The sequence below is a fragment of the Megalobrama amblycephala genome, linkage group LG1, assembly GCF_018812025.1.
Source record: "Megalobrama amblycephala isolate DHTTF-2021 linkage group LG1, ASM1881202v1, whole genome shotgun sequence".
Taxonomy (NCBI): domain Eukaryota; kingdom Metazoa; phylum Chordata; class Actinopteri; order Cypriniformes; family Xenocyprididae; genus Megalobrama; species Megalobrama amblycephala.
Window position 1 is genome coordinate 40,994,804 of NC_063044.1, and position 15,741 is coordinate 41,010,544.

At 35.8% G+C, this 15,741-nt stretch overlaps 1 protein-coding gene across 4 annotated transcripts; it reads left to right on the forward strand.

Moving 5' to 3' along the window:
* The first annotated feature begins 311 nt into the window (after nucleotides 1-311).
* Nucleotides 312-13,000, forward strand: zfand2a (zinc finger, AN1-type domain 2A). Of its 4 annotated transcripts, XM_048192978.1 has the most exons (11): nucleotides 329-468; nucleotides 845-976; nucleotides 1,074-1,160; nucleotides 3,560-3,654; nucleotides 3,762-3,893; nucleotides 3,970-4,121; nucleotides 4,236-4,358; nucleotides 4,891-4,981; nucleotides 5,074-5,150; nucleotides 6,470-6,551; nucleotides 12,666-13,000. In XM_048192978.1, exons 3-11 carry the CDS (start codon nucleotides 1,106-1,108, stop codon nucleotides 12,702-12,704), a joined length of 846 nt encoding a protein of 281 aa, XP_048048935.1. In that variant the 5' UTR covers nucleotides 329-468; nucleotides 845-976; nucleotides 1,074-1,105; the 3' UTR covers nucleotides 12,705-13,000. The 4 variants fall into 4 exon arrangements, with proteins under 4 accessions (XP_048048945.1, XP_048048952.1, XP_048048924.1 ...); XM_048192988.1 differs by lacking the exon at nucleotides 845-976 and having other exon boundaries at nucleotides 312-468; nucleotides 6,470-6,606; XM_048192967.1 differs by lacking the exon at nucleotides 845-976 and having other exon boundaries at nucleotides 313-468.
* Nucleotides 13,001-15,741: the final 2,741 nt, after the last annotated feature.

Genomic DNA, 15,741 nt, shown 5'->3' on the forward strand with positions numbered 1-15,741 from the left:
TTAAATATGTTTTTAGTACCTTTATGGATCTTGAGAGAGGACATATCGTTGCTCCCTATGCAGGCCTCATGGAGCCATCGGATTTCAACTAAAATATCTTAATTTGTGTTCCAAAGATTAACGAAGGTCTTACGGGTGTAGAACGACATGAGGGTGAGTAGTTAATTACAGAATTTTCATTTTTGGGTGAACTAACCCTTTAACCTTAAGGCTAACATATTCATGCTAAAAGCTAAAAAACTTTTGATTTCAGGAGGACTTTAAGGACAGCCATAAACAGCGTAACAGCAAATATATAAACATTGAGGACTTTTATTTTGAAAATAAAATCTCCTGTTGCTGCCAGATTCATACTTCCAGAGATGACATCTCAAAAATCCGCAGACGAGTAGAAAAACCCCAAACACAGTGGATGTGCTTGTTCGAAGCGAAAGCCTTTAGAAAGGAGAGGATTTGCGCGCAATTTCGGTAAGCTAACGTTACACATTTAACGTCATGTCAGTTGAAATACATTGGTTAAAATATTACGTTTTTACCGTAAAACAAACGACAACCAGTTATTATTTGTTTCTGTATATCTGTTATTTAAATCACGCGATTTGGATTTAAATTTATTAACAGGCGTTTTATTTCACCTTTCCCGGATCGGTCTTTAACTAGATGATGTTGACTTATTGACTAGTTTATCGTGTCACATTTTAATAGCAACAAAAGAGCTCATTTAGTGTTTGTGCCCCTTCATAAAATTGTCTAACGTTATACTAAACAAGTAGTAGAGTTGTAGTATTTTTAGTTGTAGTAGTTGTGATATTGAGATGTTTCTAAGTTGTCCTGTATGATTCAGCATTAGTAGATCAAACTGAAGCCTCTTCCAGATACACAACAGTTACGTAATGGCGTTAGCTTATTATGCTAAACTGGATGGATCACCAACTCAACTCTTGACAGGCCTTCCGCAGCTTGTTTTAATCATTAGGTGAATTCACAATGTTTGTACTGACAGCTTGTTTGATTGAAATGACAACTACAGGTCACTGTAGGTCAGAGGTGATGGTGTTATTTCCTGTTTACAGTCTGTTAGCTGAAGGCTTTTCACCGCTGTGCCATGGAGTTTCCTGATCTCGGGGAGCACTGCTCAGAGAAGAGCTGCAAACGTCTCGGTGTGTATTTTCTCTCATATTACACAACCTCAACAGGAAAGGCCTGGTCAGGCTTGTTATTTTGCTTGTCAACATTTTCACTGGCCTCAAACATTGATACATTTTCTTTTTTAGCAATATATACACCACCTTTCAAATGTTTGGGGCCAGCAAGGACAAATTAAAGGTGCAATATGTAAGATTTTTGCAGTAAAATATCTAAAAACTACTGGCCCAGCGTTATATATTTTGTTCACTTGAGTACTTACAATATCTCAAATGTTTTCACTATTTGTAAATAGTGGGACGTATGAGAAGTCGCCTGTCAATTGTGTCATATCCGCGTTACCCTCGGTTTCCGGTTTTATTTTGTAGAAACCATGGAAACCATGGAGACGCCTTAACATATTACATGTTTTAATAGACAAGGGAACAACTGTTTTGATAGATTTATAGACATAAAACAAATTATTGTTATATAGCTCAACACATTTAGTCTTGTTGTTTAAATCTAATTTTCTTTCTCTCTTTTTTTTTTTTGCAAGTACCATGCTTTACCATTCCTCAGAGAAAAACACTATTTTGTGAAGTGGCTAACGTAGCATAATCAGATGCAGCTTTATTTTTAGTAACAGTAATACAGCATTTTCTCCATCATACAATACGCCATTTATCAACACAAGCCATCCAGCATTTATTAATATGATATTTTAAAATCGATCTATCTTACTGCAGTGTGTCTCAAACAAGTGTCTCACAGCAGCCGCCGAGCGAACGCACAGAGTAATGTTATAACATCATTTTCAACACTCTCAAATGTATCTAATATGATAAACAGAGATGCGTTACCTCATACTCATGACCGGAAAAGCGGAAGCGGCGCTGGCGACTTTGTCATAATAAAAGTTTGCTGCTCACAAGGCGTGTGTTGCTCAATCGCTCCAGCGGCCTCGTTCAGCTCCACAACACTCGGTCTGCTCTGCTTCATATTACAGTAACTTTAATAATTGCATCCATGAATGTGATTTCTTCCCGAGTCCTATCCTGATTATTTTCCACTGTCTGTGAAGTGAAGACCACATGTCCCAAGATTCCGTGCTCAAACTTGCCGTCATCAAGCTACGCCTTTGTTTTGAATAGGTCTCTAGCGACCTCTAGTAGACAGAAATCTTACATATTGCACCTTTTAAATTGATCAAAAATGAAAGTATTTATAATGTTATAAAAGATATTATTTCAAATAAATGATTTTGCTTTGGACTGTATATTCATCAAAGAATCTAGAAAAAAAATGTATGAAGGTTTACATATAAATATAAAACAGCACAACTGTTTTCAATATTGATAATAACAAGAAATGGTTGAGCAGCAAATCGGCATATTAGAATGATTTCTGAAGGATCATGTGACATTAAAGTCATCACAGGAATTAATTACATTTTTTTTAAATTGTTCAAACAATTTTAAATTGTAATATTTCTCAATATATTACTGTTTTTACTGTATTTTCGACTTTTTTAATCGACTTTAGTAGACTTTAATAGACTTTTTTTTCATTTAATAATACATTTATTTTGCACAAAAAACTATGTACATTATTAACCTTTTCTTTGGCAATAATAGTTGTAACTTGTACCGCTATAAAGTAACTCCATTAAAGTTTTGTAAAGAATAATGGTCAACTGCTGGTCAAAATAAACCAGACAGGGTGAAAATAATCATTAGCCTGCTTATTACACAACCGTCTACCAAATAATTAAATAAATGAACAGGAATGTTGAGCTGTTCTGGATGAGCGCTCAGTTATACAGTGTTGCTTTGGGCATTGGCCATTTTCAGACGTACTCTGATTGACTGACCAGTCAGAATTGGAGAGCATGTAATAAAAACTCATACACATGATGGCATACCGGATTTGTTGATCATTTCAAACCTGTTTTAACTAATGCTTTTAAGCCTATGAAAAGTCACTCTCGCTGTTTCCACCATTAGGTGCAGCATGTGAATTATTAATGTTTGTATGTAGGTTTTACCTCTTCCTGATCACATGGTGAATGGCAAATACATTAAATTACATTAGGTGTGGCATTTTTTCTTTTATGACCTTCTTTATAACCACAAAATCTAGTCTTGTGATAGACCAGTGTGTCAGCTGGGGCAATTAATTGTGCAGTATTCAGTCAATTTGAACAAAAACATTGTCTAATTGGTTTTCTGATTTATGTAATTTCAGAAATTATTGTACATATTATTTGCCATAAATTATTTACATGCATTATAACAGCCACCACCCACTGAAAAATCCATATAGGTCACTAAGATGGTTTTATAACATTGCTGTGACCTTAGTGATTCAGCATTAGTCGATGCTTAACCTTTTTTTTTTTTTTCCTTCATAATGTCCTATGTGTACACTATAGATTTTCTTCCTATGAAATGTGATGCCTGTGAAGAAATTTTCTGCAAGGACCACATAACGTATGCAAATCACAAGTGCACTTCATTATATAAGAAGGTGTGTATAATTGTGTCTAATGAATAATAATCTTGCCCACATTGTATATTTTACCAATGCTTAAAACATACAGGTTGTGGCTGATACATGTTTGTTTCCTTGAGCAGGATGTCCAGGTTCCTGTATGCCCATTGTGCAACACCCCCATTCCCATTAGAAGAGGGGAAATGCCAGACATCAAAGTTGGGGAACACATAGACCGAGACTGCAAATCTGACCCTGCTCAGAGGAAACGAAAGGTAGTCGATACGCAAGAAGAGAGAAAAGTATGTCTCTGCAAAATGTGTACTGACCCGATTGTTTCTCACCCCACAGATCTTTACAAATAAATGCTCCAAGGGCGGCTGTAAGCAGAAGGAAATGATCCGGGTGACATGTGACCAGTGCCACTTGAACTTCTGTCTTAAACATAGACACCCACTCGACCATGACTGTAAGACTGACAGCAAGCCAGTCTCCAAATCAGGGTAAGCACAGTAGTTTTCATACTGATAAGTTATGCTTTCTGGAGGCCTCGTACACTAGTAATGGTGGGATATTTATTTATTTATTTATTTATTTATTTATTTATTTATTTTTAGGCATGCTGCTTTATTGAGGGCTCAAGCCTCCTCTTCTAGTAACGCTGGGGCGTCATCCACTAGAGGGAGCTCTAGGACCATGTCTAATGGAGTAACTGGAAACACCAGACCTCAGAGCAGCAGGTAAGCATTTTTTGAAAAAGCGATGCCCTCAAGTGTCAAGTGAATATACACTACCATTCAGAAGTTTGTGGTCAGTAATATTTTCAAAATGTTTTTGAAAGTCTGTTATGCTCACCAAGGCTGCATGCATGAGGTCCAAAATACAGCATAAAGTGTAATATTGCCTTAATCTGACTGTATAGATATTGAAACTGCTGCAAACATTTACTAAACAAATGGAAAATGCTAGATTTTCTAATACATTTATTTCATGTATGGAAACCTTGATACATTTTTTCAGGATTATTTGATGAATAGAAAGTTCAGAAGAACAGCATTTATTTGAAATATATTGAAATTTATTTGAAATCTTTTGTAACATTATAAATGTACTTACTGTTACTTTTGATCAATTTAATGTGTCCTCGCTCAATAAAAATTAGTTTCATTAAAAAAAAAAAAAATCTTACTGATCCAAAACTTTTAAACAGTAATTCATATGGCACGTTTTGAGTGTTTTCTCAGGTACTAATTACTGTCTTTTGTCCCTCAGTGCACTAAGGACATCGCCTGCATCTCCTCCCATGGTGTCTCCCACAGCACAGAATGTAATTCCCTCATCAGTGTCATATCAAGGCGGGCTGGTGCGTTGCTCATTTTGAGATAGGCTTTTAAAAACATTGTAAACTATGTTTGGCTGTCTTTGAACCATGAGTTGTTGTGTTTTATTTCACAGACGGAGGAGCAAGCCCTCCAGAGAGCATTAGAAATGTCACTGGCTGAATCTGCTCGAACAAGCCAGCCAACTCTAAGGTATTTCTGACCTCTTCTGGCCTAACAATAAACCCTCAAGGCTTTTAAAAATATTATTGTAAACAGTTAAGATTAAATGAATCCATTTAAAAAAAAAAAAAACATACTGAAAAATTGTTTATTACATTTGGTTCTTTTAACGGTTATGGAACGTTTACGAGATTGTGGCAATGTGGCTAGATCAATACATTTGAACAATTATGAAAGCAGAAAGACTTTTGACAGTGTCAGGGCTTTCGTTTTAAACTACAGATTATAGTTACACATTTTTATATCCTCGCCCACGGACAGTCGGATCGATGAAGGGTTATTTACAGAACAGTTATTTATAAGGGTAGGTTTGTTTAGTATTGAACTTTGTCTGTTCTTTAAACAGCATAATGGTAAAAATGGCAACAGCTTTCTTAAGGCCAATTCAAACTGCACTGACAGACGCAGACCAACGGTGACAGTCTCCAGATTACAGCATGTCACTTTTTAGACATTCTAAATCAGACTCCGCATGTTCAATCGGTGAAAACCCCTGACTCCGACAGGGGGTAACACACTGATCTAACAGAACCCGACGAAGTGTCTGTTGCTGTCTATCATTGGCATTTTCCTGTACACAATGGCGTTTTGCTTCGGGGGAGTTGGGCGGAACTGACAGAATGGCAGTTTCTTTCAGTTTTCCCCTTCCGTTTGGCAGAAAACACTGTATTCGTAGTCATCCAGTTTGAAATGTTGACTACAAACAGGTTTTTCAGATTTTCCATCACAGCATTCTCTCCATATTTACCATTCTTTGCAGCCTTTAGCCACTGCCTACAACAGGCTGGATCCTTTACTGGGAAACCTAAAGTAACTCACTCCCGCTAAACATTTACTCTTTGAATTCTTGCACATGGGAACAATACAATTCGACACCAATTATGACTAAAAGTTTGCCAAGAAGTATTTCCTACTAAAGCAAGATGGTATTTGACTCTGGTAACAGCAACATGCCTTGGACAGCAACATGCCCAGTGCATTATGGCAGTTGAAGTTCTCCTACCTATTTTGCAAAAGGGAAGACAACAGCCTTTTTCTCGTGTTTTCTCTAGTTGGGTTGCACCGATTTCAATTTTCAAGCCCATTTTGCCAGCAGTGAAGTTAAAAAAAAATAAATAAATAATAAATACATATATATATATATATATATATATATATATATATATATATATATATATATATATATATATATATATAATTTATTTATTTATTTATTTATTTTTAAACTTATTATTTACTGTAACATTCTAATCTGAAATCCATGATGATAACTTGACTGTGCATTTCAGTCCTCAGGAGCAGGAGGATCTGGCCATGGCTCAGGCTCTCGCTGCTAGTGAAGAAGAATACAGGCGACAGCAGCAGAGACAGGTAGCCAGAAAACTTAACAGTCAGTAGCATGCTATGCTAAAAGGACCTCATCTAGGTACATAGCCCAAGTGGCATCTTTGTTTATGTCTGATCTTTTGGTTGCTGGGCATACTGAAAAATACTGAAATGGTTAGTATTTTTTAATGTATGTAGCTAATTATGAAGTATCAACATCTGACATATTGAAAGTGATTGAGCAGTAACATCTGGGCTGCATCTGGGAATGCAATAACATTGCATTATTTAGAGAGAGGCTGTTAAATAAACAAGAAAGTATGTTTGGACCATCAATTATAATAATTTTTCCCAGTTGTTAAATGTTACTTTTAATGAAATGTTTTTTGGATGCAACTGAACAGGCCTGGGTTTGCATGCCTTATAATTTCAAATAAGAGATAAGATGATTCCACGTGTACTTATTTTGCTGAAGTGCACTTTAAAACTTGAAATTGAATAAACACTTTGCATGATAGTTGTTTAACTGTTATCTTGTTGATAGTGATGCACCTAAATGGATTCTTCACCAAAAAAACTCCACCCAAACCGAAATGAAAGAAAACCAATTATTTATTCAACAGTTAATTAATCACACTTACTTATTTAATCAACACTAAAATCAAAGTTGTTGCAAGTAAACATTTAAATTGCACATAAGGCAGTTTTTATATAAACTTTTTAATAATATAATTGTTTCTACTGTAATTCATTGTTGAAATATTAATCATTTAAACAGTGACTGTAATAAACTTGTTTTCATGACAGGATTATTCAAAAAATATTTATTTATACATTAAATAATGAAGACATAATGAGTATGTAATATTGTGTGTATTTAATAAAATGTTCCTGTCTAGAGTTTTTTTTTTTTTCTAGCCAACTAGAAAAACTAGCTATGGTCACTGAATGTCACAGACTGTCATCAGCATCGTAAATCTTGCATAGTTTTTTATATTTATTTATTTTTTTTAAATATATGTACATTTATAACACTATACTTAGAATTATATTACCTTTACAACAAATTACAAAAAAAAAGTTAACGCTGTTGTGAGGGCGTTTTTAATAGAGCGGCTATGGGATCTTTCTCTCTTCTGACTGCCTTTGAAAGTTGTGAAACACTGTTGATGAGTTTTTCTTTTGCTATTTGAGAAAATGAGGACACAAAAAAATACATTTAATGTATTCTCTCATTCACTTCCATTTCGAGAAACCCGGACATGTGAAAAGGGTCTACTGGATGACAGATGCACTACAAATAATGTTTGGTGAAGTTTTATTCAGGCATCAACTGAAAACAGCATAGCATTTCTGTTAATGATTTCAGCCCTCCAAAAATTTTTGACTGAAAATGAAAATTCATTTTCGCCTGCTGAAATTTCAATGCATCTCTCCTTAATAAAATTAACTGATTTGTGGCTGTATGAAATATTTGCAGAAAAAAAAATATTTAAGCAAAATACTCCATTTTATAATGGTCATCAATGGAAAAATATTTCACCCCCAGTATGGTGTAGTTACTATGAAAGCTTGTCTTCGCCACTAAATTAAAAAAAAAAAAAAAAAAAAAAAAAAAGGTAATTGTGACATTTTATCTCACAATTCTGACTTTTTTCTCAGAATTGCCAGACTTAAACTTGCAATTGCAAGTTATGAAGTCAGAATTGAGTGTTATAAAGTCAGAACGGTGAAATGTAAACTCACAATTCTGACAATTTTTTTCCTCAGAATTGCATGATATGAACTCGCAATTCTGAGAAAAAAAGTCTGTCTTTTTTCCCTCCTCACAATTGGACAATTGTGAGTTTGTCACTCAATTCTGACTTTGTATCTCGCAAATCCGACTTTATAACTTGCAATTCTGACTTTATAACTCGCAATTCTGACTTTATAACTCGCAATTCCGACTTTATAACTCGCAATTCCGACTTTATAACTTGCAATTCTGACTATAACTCGCAATTCCGACTATAACTCGCAATTCCGACTTTATAACTCGCAATTCCGACTTTATAACTCGCAATTCCGACTATAACTCGCAATTCCGACTTCATAACTCGCAATTCTGATTTTATAACTTGCAATTCCGACTATAACTCGCAATTCTGACTTTATAACTTGCAATTCTGACTATAACTCGCAATTCCGACTATAACTTGCAATTCTGATTTTATAGCTCGCAATTCTGACACCACAACTCGCAATACTGACACTATAACTCTCAATTCTGACTATAACTCGCAATTCTGACTTTATAGCTTGCAATTCTGATTTTATAGCTCACAATTCCGACTTTATAACTCGCAATTCCGACTTTATAACTCGCAATTCTGACTTTATAACTCGCAATTCTGACTTCATAACTCGCAATTCCGACTTCATAACTCGCAATTCCGACTTTATAACTCGCAATTCCGACTTCATAACTCGCAATTCTGACTTCATAACTCGCAATTCCGACTTCATAACTCGCAATTCCGACTTCATAACTCGCAATTCCGACTTCATAACTCGCAATTCCGACTTCATAACTCGCAATTCCGACTTCATAACTCGCAATTCCGACTTCATAACTCGCAATTCCGACTTCATAACTCGCAATTCCGACTTCATAACTCGCAATTCTGATTTTATATCTCGCAATTCTGACACCACAACTCGCAATTCTGACACTATAACTCTCAATTCCGACTATAACTTGCAATTCTGACTTTATAGCTTGCAATTCTGACTTTCTATCTCGCAATTCTGACTTCATAACTCGCAATTCCGACTATAACTCGCAATTCCGACTTCATAACTCGCAATTCCGACTTCATAACTCGCAATTCCGACTATAACTCGCAAATCCGACTTCATAACTCGCAATTCCGACTTCATAACTCGCAATTCCGACTTCATAACTCGCAATTCCGACTATAACTCGCAATTCCGACTATAACTCGCAATTCTGACTTTATAGCTTGCAATTCCGACTATAACTCGCAATTCTGACTTTATAACTCGCAATTCCGACTTTATAACTCGCAATTCCGACTATAACTCGCAATTCCGACTTCATAACTCGCAATTCTGATTTTATAACTTGCAATTCCGACTATAACTCGCAATTCTGACTTTATAACTTGCAATTCTGACTATAACTCGCAATTCCGACTATAACTTGCAATTCTGATTTTATAGCTCGCAATTCTGACACCACAACTCGCAATACTGACACTATAACTCTCAATTCTGACTATAACTCGCAATTCTGACTTTATAGCTTGCAATTCTGATTTTATAGCTCGCAATTCCGACTTTATAACTCGCAATTCCGACTTTATAACTCGCAATTCCGACTTTATAACTCGCAATTCCGACTTCATAACTCGCAATTCCGACTTCATAACTCGCAATTCCGACTTCATAACTCGCAATTCCGACTTCATAACTCGCAATTCCGACTTCATAACTCGCAATTCCGATTTTATATCTCGCAATTCTGACACCACAACTCGCAATTCTGACACTATAACTCTCAATTCCGACTATAACTTGCAATTCTGACTTTATAGCTTGCAATTCTGACTTTCTATCTCGCAATTCTGACTTCATAACTTGCAATTCCGACTATAACTCGCAATTCCGACTTCATAACTCGCAATTCCGACTTCATAACTCGCAATTCCGACTATAACTCGCAATTCCGACTTCATAACTCGCAAATCCGACTTCATAACTCGCAATTCCGACTATAACTCGCAATTCTGACTTTATAGCTTGCAATTCCGACTATAACTCGCAATTCTGACTTTATAACTTGCAATTCCGACTTTATAACTCGCAATTCCGACTATAACTCGCAATTCCGACTTTATAGCTCGCAATTCCGACTTTATAACTCGCAATTCCGACTTTATAACTCGCAATTCCGACTATAACTCGCAATTCTGACTATAACTTGCAATTCCGACTATAACTTGCAATTCCGACTATAACTTGCAATTCTGACTTTATAGCTTGCAATTCTGATTTTATAACTCGCAATTCTGACTTCATAACTCGCAATTCCGACTATAACTCGCAATTCTGACTTTATAACTTGCAATTCTGACTTTATAACTTGCAATTCCGACTATAACTCGCAATTCCGACTATAACTTGCAATTCTGACTTTATAGCTTGCAATTCTGATTTTATCTCGCAATTCTGACACCACAACTCGCAATTCTGACACTATAACTCTCAATTCCGACTATAACTTGCAATTCTGACTTTATAGCTTGCAATTCCGACTTTATAACTCGCAATTCCGACTTTATAACTCGCAATTCCGACTTTATAACTCGCAATTCTGACTTCATAACTCGCAATTCTGACACCACAACTCGCAATTCTGACACTATAACTCGCAATTCTGACTATAACTCGCAATTCTGACTTTATAGCTTGCAATTCTGATTTTATAGCTCGCAATTCTGACTTTATAACTCGCAATTCCGACTTTATAACTCGCAATTCCGACTTTATAACTCGCAATTCCGACTTCATAACTCGCAATTCCGACTTCATAACTCGCAATTCCGACTATAACTTGCAATTCTGATTTTATATCTCGCAATTCTGACACCACAACTCGCAATTCTGACACTATAACTCTCAATTCCGATTATAACTCGCAATTCCGACTATAACTTGCAATTCCGACTTTATAGCTCGCAATTCCGACTTCATAGCTCGCAATTCCGACTTCATAACTCGCAATTCCGACTTCATAACTCGCAATTCCGACTTTATAACTTGCAATTCCGACTATAACTCGCAATTCCGACTTTATAACTCGCAATTCCGACTTCATAACTCGCAATTCCGACTTCATAACTCGCAATTCCGACTTCATAACTCGCAATTCCGACTATAACTTGCAATTCTGATTTTATATCTCGCAATTCTGACACCACAACTCGCAATTCTGACACTATAACTCTCAATTCCGATTATAACTCGCAATTCCGACTATAACTTGCAATTCTGACTTTATAGCTCGCAATTCCGACTTTATAGCTCGCAATTCCGACTTCATAACTCGCAATTCCGACTTCATAACTCGCAATTCCGACTTCATAACTCGCAATTCCGACTATAACTCGCAATTCCCACTTTATAACTCGCAATTCCCACTTCATAACTCGCAATTCCCACTTCATAACTCGCAATTCTGACTTCATAACTCGCAATTCCGACTATAACTCTCAATTCTGACACTATAACTCTCAATTCTGACTATAACTCGCAATTCTGACTTTATAGCTTGCAATTCTGATTTTATAGCTCGCAATTCTGACTTTATAACTCGCAATTCCGACTTTATAACTCGCAATTCCGACTTTATAACTCGCAATTCTGACTTCATAACTCGCAATTCCGACTTCATAACTCGCAATTCCGACTTTATAACTCGCAATTCCGACTTCATAACTCGCAATTCCGACTTTATAACTCGCAATTCCGACTATAACTCGCAATTCCGACTATAACTCGCAATTCCGACTATAACTCGCAATTCCGACTATAACTCGCAATTCCGACTTCATAACTCGCAATTCCGACTTTATAACTCGCAATTCTGACTTCATAACTCGCAATTCTGACTTCATAACTCGCAATTACGACTATAACTCGTAATTTCCGACTATAACTCGCAATTCTGACTTTATAACTCGCAGTTCCGACTTTATAACTCGCAATTCTGACACTATAACTCGTAAATTCTGACTTTATAACTTGCAATTCTGACTATAACTTGTAAATTCTGACTTTATATCTTGCAATTCTGACTATAACTCGCAATTCTGACTTTATATCTTGAAATTCTGAGTAAAAAAAAGTCAGAATTGTAAGAGAAAAAGTCTCAATTACCTTTTTAAAAAAAAATTCATGGTAGAAACAAGCTTCCATAAGTTACGGTATCACCAGCAGGTGCTAACCAGCCAAACCTCATTTAAAAGACATTTGTCATAAGCTGCATGCTGGTCACCATCAACCAGGTTTTGTTATTTTGTCTGTGAAAGATACTACTAAAGTGATTAAATACTTGATCTCTAATTGTTTTTTCATTGTCTTTGCAATCCACAGGGGGGAGTTTCCAAACAGTCCAGCTGCTGCCTGTCTTAATGTGAGGTGGCACTGACCAACTTTAATCTGCCTCAATCTGCACATAAGCACCAATAATGTACCAGTGAGCTGCACATGTGGATTCCTTAGTCCAGCATATAAAGCTTCTACTTCCCAAATCAACACATCTGAAGGCTGTTATGTTGTCATTGTTTTTCTGTTTCTTTAGTGTGCTTCTTAGACGGGCAACTGTGCCGTTTTGGCAAGTGGTGCTTCATGTAAATATTTTATATAGTTATCATGTTAATCTGTCAGTCAATGTAGATGTCTTTTGAAATAAATTATTTTAAAGTGTTTATTTCACTCTCTACTTTGATTACACCTTGAACCAGAGCTCCTGACATCACTCGCCTTAGTCTTTATTAAATAATAAGAGAGGTTGTTATATTTAAGCAGTGTAACAGTGCAAGGCTAAGTTATATAATTCTGAAGAATTATTATACAAAAGGAATTAAAAATACAAGAACCCAAGATCATGAAATGAATGATGTGCATTAAATATGTTTCAAACTCCAATGTGAATGGTACAATAATGTACAATTTTTAAAGGAAAAATATTTTTATTAAAAGTGTAGCTTTAAAACAAACTCAATGCATCAGTCTTTTGAACGCATTTACCCAGCAGATCTGTCTGTAGAACCAGAACTGGTGGTTTGTCTCTAGTAATGATTAATGTTTCCAATAAAGACACTGTCAATCTGTCATCTGTGAGGTGAGTCACAATATGAAATGCTGATAGATTAATGGGAATTAATATGCATTTTTGTTATTTAGATGCTGGCAGCACTGCAGCCATCTTTTTGGTTGCTGTTATTGTCCTTTCCAAACATGAAAAATAAAATAGACTTAGGTTCTTTCTTAAAATTTAGGATCTAGGTAATCACATCCATTATGAAGCCAAAGCGTTCACGTAATGATGTAACCGATGCATTAACGCTGAAAAGCTAAGTGGTATAGCACGTCAGAGCTCCATGCCTCTTCATTCAGGGTCATTTAAAAATTACACCAGACCTCACTTCCACAGAGACAATTATATATAATTACACTAATTCATATTCCGATCCTCTATCATTTTTTTAAAAAAATGTATTTAATTTTTGAGAGTCATTAAATGTACACTATATTTTTTTTTGTTGTTGTTTAAAATTAACAAAATTTAAATAATGAGCCAACACCTCATCAACCCTTCTTCTAAAACGTGTTTTTATCTTACCCTGATTCATAATGGTATGCTCATAAATGTTAGCCTAATATTTTTGACCAGGCGGGATGGTTTTGGCGGGAATTTGTGTACACACATCACTCATCCACCCTTTTCACAGACTGATGATGCATTTTAACGGTCATCAATATCGTAAATTCTGCAAAGTTTTTTTTATATATTTTTTACGTACAAAAAGAATGTATATTTATAACACTATAGTATTATATTACCTTTGCATCAAATTACAAAAAACTAGTTAACGCTCCTACGAGGGTGTTTCTAATACAGCAGATATGGGAGTGACTAAAAATTAAATCTTTCTCTCTTCTGACTGCCATTATCAATCGATCTCTATGTTTTTCCTGTTTTTGAAAATTGTGAAAACACTATTGTGGAGTTTTTATTTTGCTATTTGAGCAAATGGAATCAAAAAATATATATATTTAATGTATAGAGTACCTCAGAGATGACGTGTTTTTGTAGGCCAACCCAGAAGTTAGCGGTGCACGGGTTCCCTCGATCGAAAGCCTATGCATTTTTCCCATATACTTTTGGAAAATTGCAAAAAAATAAGCGCTGTGTTTAACAAAGGGTTGTGACACTCACACGTTTTGTCTATCAAGATAATCGTTACAAGTTAACACAACATTTATACATTTTGAAGCCTAAATAAAGTCGTGAGATATAAAAAGCTAACAGTAGGCTATAAACAGTCTACAGCACACCATGGTCGCGGATCAATGTCACCACCACCAAGCTTCCTCAAACTTTATTTAAAAACATGCTCGCTGATTATGATCTACGCTGTGTATGAATACTTAGCCACTTTTTCATGAGAAATGCTGTCCAAATGTCCTGTTTGTCATGATGACGTCTAAAGTCCCCGCCAAAGGAAGTAGTCCCTTTTAGCAACTTGTTAGCAACCGCCGATTTTAAGACACAATTAAGGTTTAAAAAATCACAAGCGGGTTATAACCGGTGTGTTTTATGTCATAGATCAAAATGTAAAAATATTTAGAGGCTTTGTTAACCACAGACCTTATTTCAGGCGATTTAACAAAAACCCATTCAAAAAACCCATAGACTTTACCGCGATGGAACCAGAAGTCCTGAAATGCTAACTCGCTTCCGGGTTTTGCATACAAAATCACTTCATCTCTGAGGTACTCTATTCTCTTACCCAACTATGACGACTTCCGCTTCTGAGAAACCCGGAAATGTGAAAATGGTCTATAAATAAAGAAAAGTTGCTCTGGCTACTTTGACGTGTGTAAAGTGTGGGAGTGACATAGGTTAGTTGTCACAACAAATGAGAAAGGTTGACATGGAGCCGCTAAATCTCGAACCTCCAAAGAACTACCGATTTAAAAATAAAAATAATAATAATACAGAGGAGTGTGCTGGCAAAAAGAGAACGCGACAGCTCGTAATAAAAATGGCTTGGCGTTTTGGAGATCGAGGGATTTTAAATGTTGTAAAAGCAATGCAGAGATGGCATTTTATTACTCAATAGGTGAGTAAGGTATTTTATTGAACAGATAAATAAGCATTATCTATTGTAAAGGGTCATTTCATTATGGTTGTTGTATCACTGTGATGGAATGTATTTTCAAGGAATTCACTGCGTCTATTAATGAGTAAAGCTACAGTAATGTCTTCAGCTAGATCTGAGATCCTTTCCATCTAAACTGGTACATCATGGTATACTGACTGATACCTAGAAGTGAAAGTGTTATGAGCAATAGGATAACCGTATTCATCCGCACAGTAACGCAGAGCCGAAGCACAAACAAAACAATATGTTCTGCAAAATGAATTTGTTTTTTTTAAACC